The following is an 18,817-nucleotide window of genomic DNA, read 5'->3' on the forward strand; positions in this document are numbered from 1 at the left end:
TGGCTCCATTGCAGTGAGTAAACCTCTGTGGCAGCCATGATAAGGGCATCAGCATAAGGCTTCAGGGAAATGTAATGAAATGTCACTGGTGTGTGAATATTGGCTATTTTACAACGGCTCATGCATTCATATTTACAGTTTCTCGAGATTTGGTTGACTTAAGGGAGTGTAATCAGTTGGCTATGATGAATCTTTTTGGTTTGTACCCATTAAGTAAAATACAATTACATATACAAAATTAATAATAATAATAATAAATAGCCAATAATTTGCACAGAAGGGTGCATTTATTTGATAAAAAATACAGTAAAAATAGCCTGGATGCCAGCCGAACTTAGCCCCGCCCACAATTTTTTTTAGGTCGGGCAGTTCGGTCTTAGCCTGGCTCTGCCCTCCTACGTACTTCCGCTCAATTTTCATTTTCCTTCAGTACTACATCTGGGACTGCTGTGTAGTCTTAGGTTTTCTCCGAACAAATTTTTACCGGTCCAATCAGCGAACAGAGGGAGTGGCTGAGAACGATGACGTTGAGGTTGAGCGCTAGTTTGAGATGTAGTTCAGTAATGGTGGCGGAGAAAGATGCAAACTAAACTATTCATTGCATTGTGGCACCGCTGCCGAATATCCAGAAGTTAAAGACGGAGCAATAACAGTCTTTGCTGGGGTTTGTTGGTGGCCCTCCAACAGGGTAAATTCGGGAAAAGTTTGATTTTCCAGATCGCTTCGTTAGTGATGAAGGAGTTGGCTGAAGCTATTCGGACGGTAACTGTTTCTCGTGGGGTCGGAAGGTATTGCCATCATTTAAGTTACAGGGGCTAATCAGTTATTTTATTGCCGTCCGTCTCTCACCACCCGCGTAAAAATCCCCGGCCGAGTTACCTACTGCTTTTGACAAACGCAAGGTCGTGTTGATGTAATAGCTGTCCGAATCCACATCTCTGAGTTTTCTACAATATATCACTTCAAAATTCACTGTTTACACATACAATCATGTTACGGACCACATAAGCTCCGCGTTCACGATCACAAGACTCTCCTCTCCACCGTGGCGTGAATAAAACACAATCTGAATGCACAAGTTTTAGGTTTTATCCTATAGTTTTATTACTGAGGTGGCATGCACGTGCACTTTTATTTTGTCAGATTTCCATGAGGGAAACAGGCGAAGGGCGCATGACATACGTCACGACCAAACGTTAGCGATTGGTTATGGCAGATCCAGAGTGGCTCAGGGCAGATCCAATAGTTTTAAACCTCAACAGGGTGCCCGCCTTCGCGGAAATAAACCATTGTCAATGGAGAGTGGCCAGACTCTATGTACAAATGAAATGTACGAGAGTCTGGTAAAACCAGGCTAGTTCGGTCTGGCCTTGCTCCATAGAGGAGTAATTATCTCCGAACAGAAACTGTTCAGACCAATGAAATCATCAGGGCGGGATTTGGCAACACAGTGCAGTTGAGCTCTGTTGACATTTGATAATTTGTCGCTTCGTTGCTCTGATTGGTTGTATCTCTATCCAATTGAGGTCTTTCCTTGTTCGGTTGAAACACGCCCCATAATCACAGCCCAATGGAGCAGTTTCAGACTCATATTCTGACTAGAATTGAGTATGACCACGTCAGGCTACAGTAAAACAGCAATATAAAAAAATATTATTATAGCTAAATTAAGTTTTTTATTTAAAAATCAGTAAGACTATAAAAGTCTCTGCGTATGGATAGTGCTCTGCTGATGTTCACATGCCTGAAAGAAAAATAAAACAAATAAACTAAAAGCATTTTCTTTATTAGAAAATTAGAAAAATCTGAGCCGGGAAAAGTCATTTTGCTTGAGGCGGCACAGCACATTCATTCTCACGCTCCTTTAACTTAAAGCATTATGCCAAGTGTGTGCAGGTTTAATGTTTCAGAGCAAAAACTGACAGCAAATTTCTGGCTTGGACGACACACGTACAAGACAGAAATACAGAGAAAACAGAAAAAAACTATGTGGGAGAAAGGTGCGAGATCACTGCAGATCCTAAAGTGGGGAACTGTGTTAAAGACTTAGATTCCCATGCTTTGAAACATGGACAAAGTTTCAAAAATTAAGTTAGATGTTTGATGGAGTATTTCTGTGCCAAAAATACTCCTTCCGGTTTCTCAAAAGTTTCGGAAAGTTTTTTTCAGAGTATGGTGTCTGTATGACGTCAAATGGGGTGGAATTTCCTTATACGGGTCCTAAGGGCACTTCTCCCGGAAGGGCGCGCACATAGACCAGAGCTATAGAGCAAAAACAGTGCGGCCATCAAATAACTTTGCTCTGCTTTAGGGAAGTCGTCTGCGGCTCTACACGTCACAGGACTTCAAGAAATAAACAATGTCACTAAAGAAGTGTGTTTTTGGTTGCCAGGGCAAGACAACCCGGCATAGATTCCCACAGAACCCAGCGTTAAGGGACAGTGGATGGAGTTTGTTTTTTTCGAACTTGCACCGCATTTGTGTGTATTTAAAAGAGCAGCTCAGGTATTATGTGTAAACTCTCTTTTTATTACAAAGAAGAAACAAAAATACATGTTGGAATAACATACGGGTGAGTAAATTATTTTTTATTTTTTTTGTCCTTTTTTAAGATTTAGTTTATCAATCATTAGCATTGTCCAGACATCTCTAAGGGTCTAATATTGGCTGTGTGTGTATCAGTTTACATCCACCATAAGTGCTCAAAGCGCTGCCTTAAACAAATTAAAATCCTGTGTGTTATGAAACTGTAGCCTTAGTGGAAAACCTCAATACCAACTGACAAGCGCTAAGTGTCAGTCAGGGATTCAGACAACCTCTCCTATTTTCCCACACATTTCTGCTCCAAATGTGCATCTGTGCTCCCAGCTGTCTGTCTGAGTGTGAGCGGCCAGTGAGCAGTCCGTGATACTCTCTGCGTGCAGCCACATGGCTAGTCATCCTTTCTGTACACACTACAGCATAACAGATGGCTGCCTGTGGTAAATATGTCTAACTTGACCTGATGAAATAGCACAACAATCGATCCAAGTCATTATCGTCTCCAGCTAATTGCAGAGACCTTGATGAAATGGCAAGAGGAAAACTCTTTATATTCAGATTAGATGTTTATATTTGCATTTGCAAATGACTTGCATGTCTCTATTGCTCTTTAAATCTGATAAAAGCAATTATGCATCATTTTCTCTTCCTGTCATTCTAATTCAAATTCAATATTCAGTAGTAGCTTTGACCAGTTCAATTCCAGGGCGGTTTTTGAAATCACCCCCTATACCTTAAAGGTGTCATGAACTGGCTTTAAAAAAATGTTATACTGTTGTCTGAGGTCAACTAATGATCGTGTGGTTTTTACATTCAAAAACATCATAACCAATAAGTAATAGGCTATTTTCTACACTGGTTTTGAGGCTCTCTCCAAAACGCTGGGTTTTTATGGGCGTGCCGCACTGGAGACTTGGAAGTAAACACCCACGGCTAGGATTGGATAAGATTTGGATATTTAATGAGCTTAAGCTCCCCTGTCAGTTCAAGAGGGAGAGGAGAGATTGAGGGAGAAGCGGCAACCGGAATGAGAGAGAGAATAGCAGAACAAGAACGGAATATGAGATTCATCTGCCTGCCAGGCCCATATGTGTCTGAGTCCAGCATACACATAAGCAAAACATGACAATGCAGAACTATTACATATAAAAACAAGTTTTACTCACATAAGTGTGTTGTACCATTCCTGTCGGATCCAAATCCAGCATCGACCGGAGATTTGTTTACAAATGATTTCGCAGTGAACTGAGGTGAACACATCTTCCCCACGTGAGCTGGAACTCCATTAAAAATAAAGTTCAACCACACATTCCTAATATTAGGATCCGAAGGAAGTTCTTCCACAACCAGGAATAGCGCAATATCTTAATCTTCCTCGGCATGTTTATTGTTGTTGGCTTTAGTAAGAGCCCTCCATGAGTCGGTGGGCGAGGCTACTGGATTAGACGCGCTGTAGATTCTGTAGAGGTGTGTGTTTCGTCGCGCAATGACATAAGTATGAAACAAAAGAACCGTTTGCTGAACCTGGTGTCTATAAAAGCTTTTCTTTGACTAAAAAGGAAGTTTTCAGCGCTGAAACTACAGGATATTCTTATATTACCATGACCTTTTAAATATAAAAAGCTCGAGGGAAAGTTGATTTCTCAATTCAACACCCCTTTAAATGGGGCACTATTTGAGGGGACAACCATTTGTAGTGGTGTTCGAAACCATAGTGGATATTAAGTGCACTCATTCAATCCCATAATGCACTGCAATAATGTGTACACAACTGATGTATTACTACAGAATACCCACAATGCACTGAAGATCGTGCCAAATCAATTCTGTGTCTGACCAGAAGATGGCGTCTGCAGCTGAAACATCCATCCATTTTCCAAACCTCTAGTCCAATCTGGGAAGAGCGTAACATCACACAGGTATACGTTCCTTTTTAATTGATTATTAAATTGTTTAATTAAGGTTTATTCATGCAAGCTTGCATGACAGAGTTCAAGATAAATCTTTTCATTACTACTGGAGCTGCTAGTTTACCAAGTTTCGAATGATTATTAAACAGCAAGCACTAACTATGCAAAAGTGGCAGATCTTCCAGCACACTCAGTCTTTTTGATTCACTCCTTCTAGTGATGGAACAATGTGCAGAATAGTGAATGTAGAGGGCGATTTCGAACACAGCCCACCTGAATTCAAAAGGAGTCCAATTTCTTAAAGTTATAGTTCATGCAAAAATCTCCCCATCATGTCAAACCCGTATGACACTTCTTTCTTCTGTGAAAAATATTTTTGGTGACCAAAACACAAAGATATTTCTCAAAATATAGAAATATTTTTCTGTCTTTTTTTGCTAAGCTTTTCATAATGCTTTCTGGGATTACATTGTTAGCTAACTATCGTCCACTGTTACTTATCTACTATTAAAGCTTTTCATTTTATTAATGTTATTTTTATTCATCTATTTTGAATTAACCTTTATTTTTATATTTTCAGTTTAATTTTACATACATTTTTTGTAGTTTTGTTGCATGCTTATTTTCAATTAAGTTAAATTTTAGTTTTAATTTATTTATTTCAGTTAGTTGCCAAGCCCCATTTCTAATTTTTGTTTATCTTTTATTAGAATATTTATACTTTATTTCAATTTATCACAATAGACAAAAACTTATTTAATAGATTTAGTTAATACTGATAACCCTGCTAAGAATACATGCAAAGCCTCTTTAGACTGTGATCATAGCAAAGGACACTTATAGGCAGCATAATGTGGCTAACTATCTTTAGGAATGCACAGAGTGTGCCTATAAAAGCTGCCTATGTTTAGCCTGACAAGCCAGACCCACATCAAGATGTTTGGTCTGGAAACTCACCATAGACAGGGCTCAATCCGAGGGGCGGATAAACGGTTGTCTTTCAAACTCCCTCTGCATGCGATAGGATAGCGCTACACCAACCAGAGCAACGAAGGTGAAACAGAGCTTGTTGACAGATTAAATGTTCGCCGTATCCGGTCGGCTAAACTCTGAACACATCTTCCCTTTTTAAGAATGACTTCAGTGCCGTTCTTTGTTCTAAAAGCTTAACTCCAAGTCTTCCAGAGTCGCGGCCAAAGCTGATTCGAAAGACCGCCGTTCGCCAGTTTCTGTGTTTACTAGAAGCACACAAACGCAACTCGGCCGTCGTCATTACGGCCCCGCCCGCCGACTCTATACACGATGTGATTGGCCCGGCAAGAGTTAGGCGGATACAGCTCAGAAGGGTATTGAGAGTTGCTAGACGACACTCGCGGGCAGATTATATTTGCTGCCGCTAGGGTGCGTCTAGATTTCTAGGCTAGCCTATGTTGGCAGCTCACTAGGGTTCAGAACAAAAACAAGACCGAAACATACTTATACTCTTATTAGCATATCCAACACGATCACATGAAAGTGCACATTTATAGCACAAATTGTATTGATTGTACACAAATTTGTTTTCGCATGCAAAATGATTTGCACTGTAAACCCCTGGGGTAGGATTAGTGGTGTGGGTTACATGCATATTACACGCCTTAAACTGCGTATCACACAAAAACTAATGTTTGTGTATAAATTGCATGATGAATACAATTTGTGCTATAGGTACGCAATTATCTTTCATAAAACTCATTCAGCTCAGAAAGTTCCAGTTGTTTCTTTGTTTCTTTTTTTGGGTTGCAAGTCACATGCTCATAAAAATGACAGGTCCCCATACCCCCCTCGTTTCCACCACAAACAACCGACAGATCCACCAAGGTCAAAGCAATTAAAGCTGCTCTGTTAGACAGGCAGTTTTGATATCCAGATAATTGAAAGTGAACTCCTACTAAACTGCTGATGTCCCTTTAACTTCATCTCTAACACTGGCGAGTCGCTCTTCTGTCTGCGGGTCTACTGAGCTGAGAAAGCCTCTGTGTGTCCCTGACACATGTGCTGTCTTCCTCTCTCTTACCTGTTTAAAATTTCAGCAGCCAAACTTTGAAAAAGAGCAAGGTTGAGAAAGAGTGAAGAAGAGGTAGGAGATGTGAGATGAATGATTGTGTGTGGGAGAATGACAAAATATATTTCATATGAATATTGGAAAAGATCTGTACGGATGGCCTTTAAAGTAAATTGCTTTTCCTCAGTTTGTTTGTCTTGGGTTGGCAAAACCCAGAGAATATTTTTTAAAGGTTCAATTCAAACAGGAGAGTTCTCGGTTCAGGTATGAGCCAGCCAGGATGACAATTACAGCTTTATTTAGCTAATTAGGTTACATTGTTCAGGAAAGGTGTACTTTCAAGGCATCTTCACATGTCTTTATCTACGGTCAGTCCATAGCTTATAATTAGTACGTTAGAAGCCAGGCGATTGTCATCTCAACTAAAACCATTGAATATCAAGTGTCAATTTAATTACATCTATTGAAAATTCAATTGGCTTAGCTTCAGACATGAAGAATGGGAGGATTCCAAGATTTCCAAGAGATGAAATGAACCATGAAATGATAAAAGGGATAATTGTTGCCTGTGATAGTATCCTCATTGTACTTAAGAACTCTGTAACCTAAAATAAAATGTAACCCCAAACCCCGTCTACCCAAAGTGTATTTAGACTTTCCATTTTAAAGTTCTCTTGCAACTTGCAGAACCATGTTAGGTATGTTTTGGAGGGTTGGGGAAAAAAAAATACATAAAAACACCCCCCAAATGTGTGAATACATATATTGGACATATAGTTGGACAGTCGGCAGGACGGTTAACTCAGTAGTACCTGAAAGACACGGGCACAAACATCAACTCTCACTGCTTCCTGAATGGCGATGTAAACGAACCTTTATAAATGGACTGAAAAAGAGGTTCATGGGATGCAGCTCTAATGAATGTGCAGACGTGTGAAGTGTGAACATTTTGCCGTTTCATGCTGCGTGTCTGTTGTTTTGCCTGTGCTGTCACTTTCTGTGTGTCACAGTCGGTTTCCTTAACAATTACACCTCTAAGCTGCTTTCCTAAATGCCACTCGGAAAATACAGACTCTAGTGGTAAACATTCAACACACAATGACCAAGTGTGTAATTACTGCAAAAATGTTATGGTACAGTGCCTCACAATTAGGATTTGAGGGAAACCTCAGTCTTGCATGGCTACAGATGGTTGATAGCTCCACACTGTTAATTTGAGAGATGCTGCTTTGTGCTGCTCTACAAGATTCTTACTTGAAGATCTCATCTGTTGAAGAAACTGAAAATTTACACGCGCACACACACGTTTGTTTTTGTGACATTCCATAGGCATAATGGTTTTTATACCGTACAAACCATACTTTCTATCCCCTTACACTGTCCCTACCCCTAAACCTACCCATCACAGGAAACATTCTGCATACTTTAATAAAACAAACTCATCCTGTATGATTTATAAGCATTTTGAAAAGTGAGGACATGGCCAATGTCCTCATAAGTAACCCTCTCCTTGTAATATCTATGTCATACCTATGTCATTATACACATTTTTGTCCTCATATGTCACAAAACCTTGCCCACCCACACACACACACACACACACGTACGCACGCACAAATGCCTGACCTTTTCTTCAATGAAATGTACTACTGGGTGTCTCTGGTGATCACACAGGGCATCAAAAATTAACCTTCACACATCAGGCTTTTGTTGGCTCTTGAGTTTTTGAAGCATCTATACTTGATCACACCTACTCTCTTCCACACGCATATGTGCATTTCATTAACAGAGCACACTTGAAATGTGAAGGAAATAAGGAAGCGCAAATGCTGCTTTAGCGCACCTCAGGCCAATCTCATCTCATTGCATTATTCATTTATTATTCTACTCATCAAAATTACTTCCATACCTGATTATTTCATCAATAATATATTGCATGAAGTGCTTTTTCTGCCATTAACCCATTGGGCACAGTGCTGCCTTCTCTCTCTTTGAATGGTACTTGATAAATGTGCAGTATGTAAAATTGACAGCTAGTGATCGAAATAGGTACTGCAGTCCAAATTCAAAATATTGAAGATTTCCCCGTCCCATCCTCCTCAGACTTAACACTCACACGGGTTTCCAGCTTGAGGTCACAACAGGAACGAGCACAACTGACAATTGAAGCCAAAGAGACTTTGGTCACAGTTTGACACAGTGTTTTATCTGCATCTTAATATGCTCTGGTTCATAGAGATTTTTAGACGAATGCCAAGGCTTTTCGGATCGGGTAGAATCTGCGATCTCTGACCTAATTTGCTTGCTGGCTTCCATGGCAACAATAGGCTTTTCTGGCAACTGGCAATCCGGGGGTGTCAAAATACAGTTTGGTAAATTGACAGTGGACGGGATCACACAGAACGAATCGAAAACACACATTACGACACAGGAAGCACATTTCTAAGTAGAATTACTGGCTGTAGCATTGTTTTTCAAATAAACGAGTGTGTGAACTTAGCATGTTTCCTAAATATTTGCAAACATATTATGGTATTTCTATGATTTAGTACAGTTAAAAACACCTGTAAAAACCCTACTCCTGCACATTATTCAACTCTCTTTTCACTCTTTTTCAAATCGACCCTTTTTTTGTGGTGTGGCCAGTGAAAATGTATGCAGGGCAAGTAAAATTGTGAACTACTTGCCTGACACTTACATTTGTGCACTGTTCAATGACTGTCAGCATGGCTTGCATTATGTGTGAAGAAAATGCTACTAACTGAGAACTGAAAACAACCAAGTACATTCTTGTTATCATATATAGAACTACACAACGATCTTTAAAAAATCCAGTGCCAGGTGGCCTAACGCACGCATGTTTGAGTATGGGTTTATATGTCAGAGAAGCTGCATAAAGAGGTAATTGCAAAAACAACATGCTCTATGTCTGTAATACGGTACTTGTAAATAATGCATATAACACGGTTTTGCTTCTTCAATAATGCATGGACCATAACAAAACGTAAGTAAAAATGAGTTGGTGTATAGAAACTAGCCAACTCTGAGCAATGTATTAAAATAAAAAGTATGTAGAAAAAGAGTTTCAGAGACACCAAAGCCCTAGTTTACTGATAAAGATAAACTGCATCACGATCACCGCCGTTGTTCGCAATAGCACGTAATAAAACATATGTCCAAGAAATTGGCTAACTAAAATATCCCTCTATACTTTTTATATAATGCATCATTGAAAGGTTGGATTAAGGTATTATTTTGAAGCCAGTAATTTAACACTATGAGTATATGAGGTGACATTTCTAAAGCCTCGCCTCGTTTTGCCCATTATCTTGAAAAGAACAGGGCAGACATTGTCTGATTTTACTCCCACACTGCAGCCTGCTCTTAGAAAGACTTTCATAAGGTGAGTCTAATACATAAATAATAAACTCCGGTTGTATCACTTCAGGTTAACATTTCTCAACAGTATTGTGGCTAAAATCTTTATTCTGCACGGCTGATTTGGAAAGCCTCTGAAGTGGTCATGTGAGTACAGCAACAAAACACCTGAATATCAACTAGCCCTCTAAAACTATGATTTAAATGCATGAGATTCATCTAAACAGTTGAATCACACAAATAAATATATGCAACACTGGCTTTTGTCTTTTTATCCGAACAATACAAAGCTAAACTCACACAGCAGTGGTTGACATGAACATGAACTTTTGGTAAAAATGTGTAATTGTACGCATAAGAGAAAGTATGTATTATACATAATTTGCATAATTTGCAGTTACATACATGAATCATTCACAAACTAATTCATTCAGGAAACAAACAAGTTTTTGAGTGAGTCACCGAATCAATTATTCAACCAAAACATTTGATGGTTTGGAACAGCATACTATTTTTACTATATTTTTATGTAACAGAAATAGTAAGTAAGAGTATTATGCTAGCATGCAATTCTGAATTCAGCAACGGATTCATTCAGATATCCAGCTAATGTGTGCTGCTTGGAGATATGCCAAAATAAAGTAACTGGCAATACTGAGTCTAAAAGTTAACTTGCAATGATGGGAGATTGATTTTTCAATGTTAAGTGGTCTCTTAATTTTTTCCAGAGCTGTATATGTACCCTTTCTCTCCATTTATTTATTTATATCATCAAATACTATTCAAGCTGCGAACACCATTTCATATTAACTTTGAAATAGTTTTAGCTCAAGTACATCAGTCCATACTGCACTCACTACTTACTGTCATGTCAACTACCACCTGCTGTGATGAAACTCCTGTAAAACCTGGTGCACTCATATTCAAGAGCCCCTTTTTTCCTTTTCATTTTTAGAATATTTTGTACACAATAATTCCTAAAATAGCTGTTACTGTTCTGCTTAAATCATTATTTTAACCCCACTCCCCCTCCTACACACAGAACAGATATACAGATCTACATCTTAGAGGTGTCAGAGGTTTTTTTTTTTTTGCGAATGACAAAAAGCAAAGCTCACAGATACAACACAGAGCTCAGATCAGACTGTACACGCTGCGTATCTATCCCAGCAGCCTTTGAGGTGCACTCCTAGTCTGGGAGACACAGAGCGGAGGAAATATGACCACCGTTGGTTTGGGAGGACGATAAACAGAGTGGTACAGACAGCAGATGAGGCTGGGGTCCAATATCAAAGAAATATGACAAAATTATGCTTGCTGTATGACTGGGAGAAAGAGGGAGTGAGCGAAGATCTGAACCGTGTTCAATGCAAGTTCAGACAGCAGACCAAAAAAAAAAAAAACAACAACAAAAAAAAAAAACACTTACTTTACAGTAAGTTATTTCTTTGTACTTTACTTTGTACTTTGATAGGAATCTAAAGGATTACTAATTCTGAATATAAAAAGCGCTTTATCAATTAATGGTATATTTAATCCATAAAACTCTGGTTCACTCAGGATATGGGGTGTCTTACCTTGGCGATCTGAACACACCAGTTGAGCAGTAACTGGGAGCCGATGTTGTCTTTGTGCTCGTGTACGTAGTCCAGCAGACAGCCGTGGGGCATGAGCTGAGTGACCAGCTGTATGGTGGGGCTCAGACACACACCCAATAACCGCACCAAGTGAGGATGCTCCATGCTGGCCATGATCAGAGCCTCCTGGAGGGAAAAAACAACAACTCAGAGCACAGAAATCCATAACAGATCCATCACAATGAGTGGTTTAAATGGCAGACTTTTTACAGCATGTAACGTAGATGCCTTAAACTGTTCTTTTTTTTTTTTTTTAAGTAAACACAGCTGGTTCTTTTACACACACCAATCAGGCAAAACATTATGATTTAATAGGGTTGGTCTTTCTTTTGCTGCCAAAACAGCCTTGATCCATCGAGGCATGACCCCTCTATACCCCTGAAGGTTTTTTGTGGTATCTGGCACCAAGATGTTAGCAGCAGATCCTTTAAGTCCTGTAAGTTGCAGGGTTGGGGCCTTCATGGGTCGGACTTGATTGTACAGAACATCCCACAGATGCTCAATTGGATTGAGATCAGGGAATTTGGAGGTCAAGTCAACACCTCAAACTCGTGCTCCTCAAACCATTTCTGATCCTTTTTTTATGGTAGGGAGCATTATTCTGCCGAAAGAGGTCACAGCCATCAGGGAATACCGTTTCCACATGGTACGTGTCAAAGTAACATCCACATGGATGGCAGGACCAAAATTTTCCCAGCAGAACATTGCCCAAAGCATCACACTGCATCTGCCAGCTTGCCTACTTCCCAAAGTACATCCTGGTGCCACGTGTTCCCCAGGTAAGTGATGGTCTAGTTCTGATGCTCACCTTCCCACTGTTGCCACTTTCGGCGGTGGATGGGGTCAGCATGGGCACCCTGACTGGTCTGCGGATATGCAGCCAAAATGTTCACTTGCTGCTTAATATATCCCATTTATCCTAATAGATGCTGTGATGAAGAGATAATCAGTTTTCTTCACTTCACCTGTCAGTGGTTATAATGTTATGCCTGATAGATGTATATATGTATAAACACACATACACGTTCAAAAGTTTGGGATCAGTAGATTTTTTTTATGTTCTCTTCTGCTCACCAAGGCCGCATTTATTTGATCCAAAATACAGTAAAAACTGTAATGTTTTTTATAATAATAAAAAAAACTGTTTTCTATTTGAATATATTTTAAACCTTAATCCTGTGATGGAAAGCTGAATTTTCAGTATCATTACTTTAATCTCACATGATCCTTCAGAAATAATTCTTATATTAAAAGATAAAAGAAGGCATATTCTGAAACAAGATAAAACAATGCATGTCTTATTTCAATTACAAAAACAGAAGTGCATACATCTTACAGTTACAAACAGATTTCGTACAATTTATTAAAGATTTGTTCTGAAGCACTTCTCATGCATGTTGAAACACACACCCATGATTCCCACTGAGATTCATCTGCGAACAGCCCCATAGTTATAGTCTGCAAAATGAGCGTTGGATTTATTTGCTTTGTTTCCCGGCACTTACATAAATGGAGGATTTACAAGGCAGTCTTATTACCCATAAATCACAAACACTGTACACTTGCACGCTTAAGATGACCATCTGCAATATTCTGTCCGTACGCTTACAGAGTGACAGCGTCACTCAGACAGAGACAGAGTCTTAGGTCTATTTCAGTTACTAAGTAAATCTAGTCCAAAACAAGAAATGCGTGTAAAGCATCTTACTAAATACTTACTAGCACATTTATGATCCAAATTCCAGTTTATATCTGAAATTAACATATTTAACCTGTGGTCCACACAAAAAATGGCACAGAGTATATAATTATTAGGGACTAGGAAAATACAGAACATAAAAAAATACGTATAATTTCCACAAACAGCTAAGGGGATAATTTAGAAATAATATCCAAACCTCAGGCCATAAGGTTATATTGCTGCAATAAAAGATACCTCCGCCATTAATATGATTTCAGGCCTTGGAGGGATCCTCTTACGTTTGTTTGAACATTTAAAAAAATAAAATAGTGTGTAACACACATCCTACATCCACAAACTCACACACACAAACCCATTATCTGAATACTACATAAAATTACACACTTGACAGTTATATAATGAGCATTCGCACTCCTGCTACTCTCCAGCTGCTGAGATGATTGCGTGCACGCATGCTGCTCACCCAATCAACAGCGGAGGCCAGTGTCTACACGTCTGATCTGCTTTCACGTGTTTCTGTCGTTTAAGCGCAGTATGAGTGGATCTACAAACCCTTAAGAATATTCTGAAAGTGAAATGCCCATTAACACTGATGAATTGTGGGAAATACCATACATGGGGGAGTCATGGAGAGACCGCTCTAATACATGAACAAATATCTTACTGAAGAAAAACGCATGCATAACTAACATTAAAAAAGACAGGCATCTACACGGAAATAAGCAAAAATAACCTGTTTTAGATGGCACTCAATATGTGTGAAAGGGCCTTTGGTAAGCGTTTCATAGTCCTTGCATCATCTAAGAGGATGTTTCAAGGTTTACATGCATTTTTCCTTTTGAACTGAATATTCGCTTATAGGAATCACACAAACTACAGTTGCAAGCCTTGCCACAGAGTGACACTCACATCCATGAACTCTACATTGGCTTTGGGGCCCGTCGCCTCGTTCAAGATCTTTATGGCCACAGGAATCTTCACAGTCTCACCCTCAGGAACCCAGATGCCCTGAAATCACAAAAAATATATATTTCTTAGAGGGATTTGGGTGGAAATGCACTTTTTTACTGAAGAAATGTGAATGTTCGTGAGATCGTGAGTGCATGCATAGATGCTATGTTGTTGATAAAGTGTTCTCGCCTGTTCTTTAACACATTGCTAAGGTGTTCTTGGTGGTTTTTAGGGTGTTTTAGTTGTTTTTTATGATTAAAATGAGTCTGCCATCAAATACCTCCTTCAAAGTAAGTCTACTGGATATTTTTTTGACCACTTTTGATTTGTAGTGCACTGTTGACAGTCCTGTTCTGTGGGAAGGGTATAAAAAGTGTTCGCATCCCCTGCACAGCCTGGAACATAATATTTATAACCATGACCTGCAATTTTTGCTATTGTCCTTGTTTGCTTCTTCACAATACCTGCAGAATTTCTGATGATTTGGCTGTGCAGGCCCACGTTAATATTACCAGCCTTGAACATGGGCTGGTATATGCAAATTTGGGGAGGGGATTAAATATTTATGATCCTCCTGACTATTATGTCACAGTGCTAAGTTGGGATTCGCCCGTTTTTTTCTTTTTCAAGCACAATATTTGTATATGAAGGAGGATCAGTTCCATGTACCGAACTCTTATTACTCAACTATGCCAAGGTAACTACAGTTTTCCATTCTAGGGCACCTTTAATATTTTAGTTGAAACTATGAAACCTTTTTTTCAGGATTCTTTAATAAATAGAAAGTTTAAACAGCATCTATTTCAAGTAAAAAAAAAAAAAAGTTTTTTGATGTAAAAGTCTTTACTGTCAGTTTTGATTATTTTAAAGGGTTAGTTCACCCAAAAATGAAAATTCTGTCATTAATTACGTCGTTCCAAATCCGTAAGACCTTTGCTTATCTTCGGAACACAAATGAAGATATTTTTGATGAAATGTGAATCATGTAGGGGACTGACACGGAAGAGAAGAGATTACTTAAAAGGGGTAACACTTTATTTTAAGGTTCAGTTCATTTCTTAGGATTTTTTCAAAATTTCGGAGTCAGCTTAACAGGTTAACTATTAACTAGTTGCTTATTAGCATGCATATTACTAGGATATTGGCTGTTATTAGAACTTATAAAGCACATATTAATGCCTTATTCTGCATGACCTTATTCTACATCCCTTAATCCTACCCAATACCTTAACTTAAATGCTACAAAAACGACCTTACTAACTATTTATAAGGAGTAAATTAGGAGTTTATTGAGGCAAAAGTTGTAGTTAATAGCGAATATGTGTTCCCCATACTAAAGTGTTACCCAAAAAAGTTGCATTTTTTTGTTTATTTTTGCACACAAAATGTATTCTCGTTAGACGATTCGAACCACTGTATTCACATGGACTATTTTAACAAAGTCTTTACTACCTTTCTAGGCCTTCAAACTTAAAAATCTTTAGAGGGTTCAGAGAGCTTACAGGTTTGGAACGACATTAAGACGACATTCTATATTGACCCTTAACTAACATTTTAAATGCTAGTGTATCTTTAATGTCCACAGCACTATATGGAACATATAAAAAAATAAAAAAATCATTATTTAATTTTAAAAGATTTGATAAACCCCCAGCAAATGTATCTGCAATAGTAACTATGATGCTTTCCTTATAAACATATGGGCTGCAGAGATCTTTCTTTAGTTCCCTCTGTCTCAGCTCTGATGTCATTACCTTGTAGACGGTGCCGAATGCCCCGGCTCCCAGAATCTTCACCCGTTTCAGCTCGGTCTCTTTCAGAATGCGCAGCTGGGCCTGGTTTGGGGCTGCACCACTGGGCGTCAGAGGCTCCACCAACTGAGACACACAAAGCAACGGAAGAGAGACGCTGTCAGTGGCGCTACATTCAATCTGGATAATCAATGAACATTTGGTACTAACTCAAATAAATTGAAAAGCCCAGACCCATAGTGTATGAAATCCCTGTAATTTATTTAGTCTTTCTCTGCTATTATGTGGTGCATATAAGAGTTTGGGAGTTCAATCAATGTATAAAAACCCCTGGCGATAAAGGAACTATTGAAATGCGACTAGAGAGAGAGGGACAGAGATAACGGGAAAAAGTAAAGAGAGAAGATACAGGAAAGAAAGACAGAAATAGAGAAGGTTAACCTGATAAAAATATGAAGGGGGAGAGTGTGTAGGAAAGATTGGGAAGCGTAAGAGAGAATGAGAGATAGAGAGAGCGAGCGTAAATCAGCCGTTCTATCGACCCTTTGCGGCGTCCCCTGGCTCATCACAGCCGCCTGATTAAAAAACAATAGCGCTTCTTCATTTAAATGGAATTGTAAATCAGGAGCCTGAACACAGAAGGCGGAGGAGAGCCAGGGGAGGGGACAAGCTGTGATCCAGGGAGCCGTCCGCTGCAGGCGGTGCTGAAACACAGACTCGGAGCTGTCCGCGGTGCTGAAAACATAGGCAGAGTTGTGCTGCTTCAACTTAAAACGAATTTTTATAGCAATAGTACAGGAACACCCTATTCTGGTGAAAATTGAGATATGGGAACGTTCAAGACCATTTGGTTTATTGGCATACATGATGTCCATTTTCACAAATATGTACTTTCTTATGTGGCATGCGTGGGCCAGCTCCAGATTATTCTATGGAGAATCTGAGGATAGCATTATGCTCTCCACTTAAAGCCTGAGGCCATACGGATATATGTACGCATGAAGACGAGAGGTCGGAACCTTCGGGCACAGAAGCGCGGGATCCTTGCGCAACCTGCACTATTATGAACCCTCCACCCACACTGCGATATGAAAAATAAACAATGATATTAGGAGGACGGGTAGAAGTAGAATGAGTAAATAATAAGGAAGAACAGAAAAAGTAAGCATTAAGAGGAAAAATAAGCCATAAGTGAGGCCATCATCCGCCCAGCAAGGACACGACTTCTCATTAATGCTCATTAAATTAACACATGCAATCGCTTCAAAAAGAGGTTCAAAGAGAGGCTTATATCCTTAGCATTGGAATTATTCATTTTGAGAGTTCATGAGGTTTACATAATAATCAAAAGCTGATTGATTTAAGTACATTTAACTGTCTTTATAACTTTTAGTTTATTGAAGACTGAATTAACTGTCCTTTTTCGATAGTAAAAGTACAAAATCGGGTTTAAATGAGAATTAAGTCATGTTTAGTCATTTAAAAAAATGGTCAGTAAAAGGAAATGGTTAGCCTTCATAAAATGTGGATGAACGCACTAAGGAGGCCACACTTAAAAATATATATATGCTCTTTTCTATTTTATTTTCATCTTACAATGAGGTTTGCCATTTATGCAACTCTGTTGTGATGGTGATGCTGCGCTGCACTGCTACAGATTGAAGAACACGCTGAATAACACAGGCTTATATATGGGAATAAGTCGCTCGCCTACCGTCGTTTTCATATGAGCTTTGAAGGGGACTAAGGCGATCACAAATTAGTGTACATACTATGGAGTTAATTGCACATTTTTAGGGGGGGCTCAAGACCCATTTTTGGAAGATATTGGTCTAAAAAGTGGAACAAGGCATAGAAATTGCCTTGTAAATATAACAAGCACTGTATAATGACTAAACTAGCAAAAGTTCCTTTTTCAACTTTCATAAAAAATAAAAAATAAAATTTCATAAGGAAATGACCTCACTCATTGCCCCTCATTGGTGGGTACTTCCTCTCAGAGCATCTCAAGAGACATATAGAGTACCATGGGTCATATAACACTTCTCCAGGTAATTGTCCCATTTCTGATTTGCTCTAAATTTCCTACTGGTTTTCAGGCCCCATGGAATTGTCTGAGAGCACAATCTTTAGGCTTAAGTTTTTTGTCCATTTTCTGAATCCATGCTTTTAAAAAAAAAAAACTAAGTAAAAGATGGACCATGTCTAACCTCAGTCTCCAAGAAGCGTCTCAAGGCTCTCTTCTTCTTGATGCTCTTCCTTCTGACTGATATGGCAAAACTCAGGCCCACAATGATCACCACAAACAATCCTCCAATAACCCCAGCCGCAATGAGGGGAGTCCTGAGAGAAACACGGGAGAGAAAATAAACATTAGCCATAAGCAATAACAACAAACTACTAGGTAATTGGTCCCATAACACATAAACCAATGCTTCTCAACTGGTTCTGCTTCTTGACTAATATATTTCAACATCAGACATATTTATACACATTTATTTATTTGTTAAATACCACATTTTTGGAAAAACTCAACAGACTTATCTTTATAATTGAGAACAACTGACACACACTACAGAAGAACAAAAGATCTGTACAGACTGGTAGAGAAACCAATCAGAGGAGAGGGCTAAGAATTGCCAATATCCCATAAATGAGAAGGAACCTGAACAAAGCCTCACTCTCAGAAATAAAGGAGATATTTGGTTGGATGTGTCTGCAAAAAGCCTTTCCAACTACTGTCATCTTGCATCAGTCTTCTCTGGGCTGTACTTTGAGCTTTCAGTTTGAATCTTCGTCTGAAAATGTTCCCTTAGCATTAATGAAAGGCCTAATTCAGTTAGCAGGGGCGACAGCGGCACTGAATTTGCGCCGACTGCATACAATACACAGCAAAAGCTGTC

The 18,817-nt window shown here is 39.0% G+C and overlaps 1 protein-coding gene across 3 annotated transcripts in view; it reads right to left on the bottom strand.

The window, feature by feature from the left end:
• Positions 1-18,817, bottom strand: part of erbb4b (erb-b2 receptor tyrosine kinase 4b) — a 382,561-nt gene that overhangs the window by 30,778 nt on the left and 332,966 nt on the right. For all 3 annotated transcript variants that reach the window (XM_067444314.1, XM_067444316.1, XM_067444315.1), the window contains 4 exons: positions 18,125-18,257; positions 15,918-16,040; positions 14,122-14,220; positions 11,451-11,636 (listed from right to left, as the gene is read on the bottom strand). In XM_067444314.1, the coding sequence (XP_067300415.1) occupies positions 11,451-11,636; positions 14,122-14,220; positions 15,918-16,040; positions 18,125-18,257 (541 nt within the window). The remainder of the gene's footprint in view (positions 1-11,450; positions 11,637-14,121; positions 14,221-15,917; positions 16,041-18,124; positions 18,258-18,817) is intronic.

Source organism: Pseudorasbora parva, chromosome 5 (assembly GCF_024679245.1).
Source record: "Pseudorasbora parva isolate DD20220531a chromosome 5, ASM2467924v1, whole genome shotgun sequence".
In the NCBI taxonomy this organism is placed as follows: domain Eukaryota; kingdom Metazoa; phylum Chordata; class Actinopteri; order Cypriniformes; family Gobionidae; genus Pseudorasbora; species Pseudorasbora parva.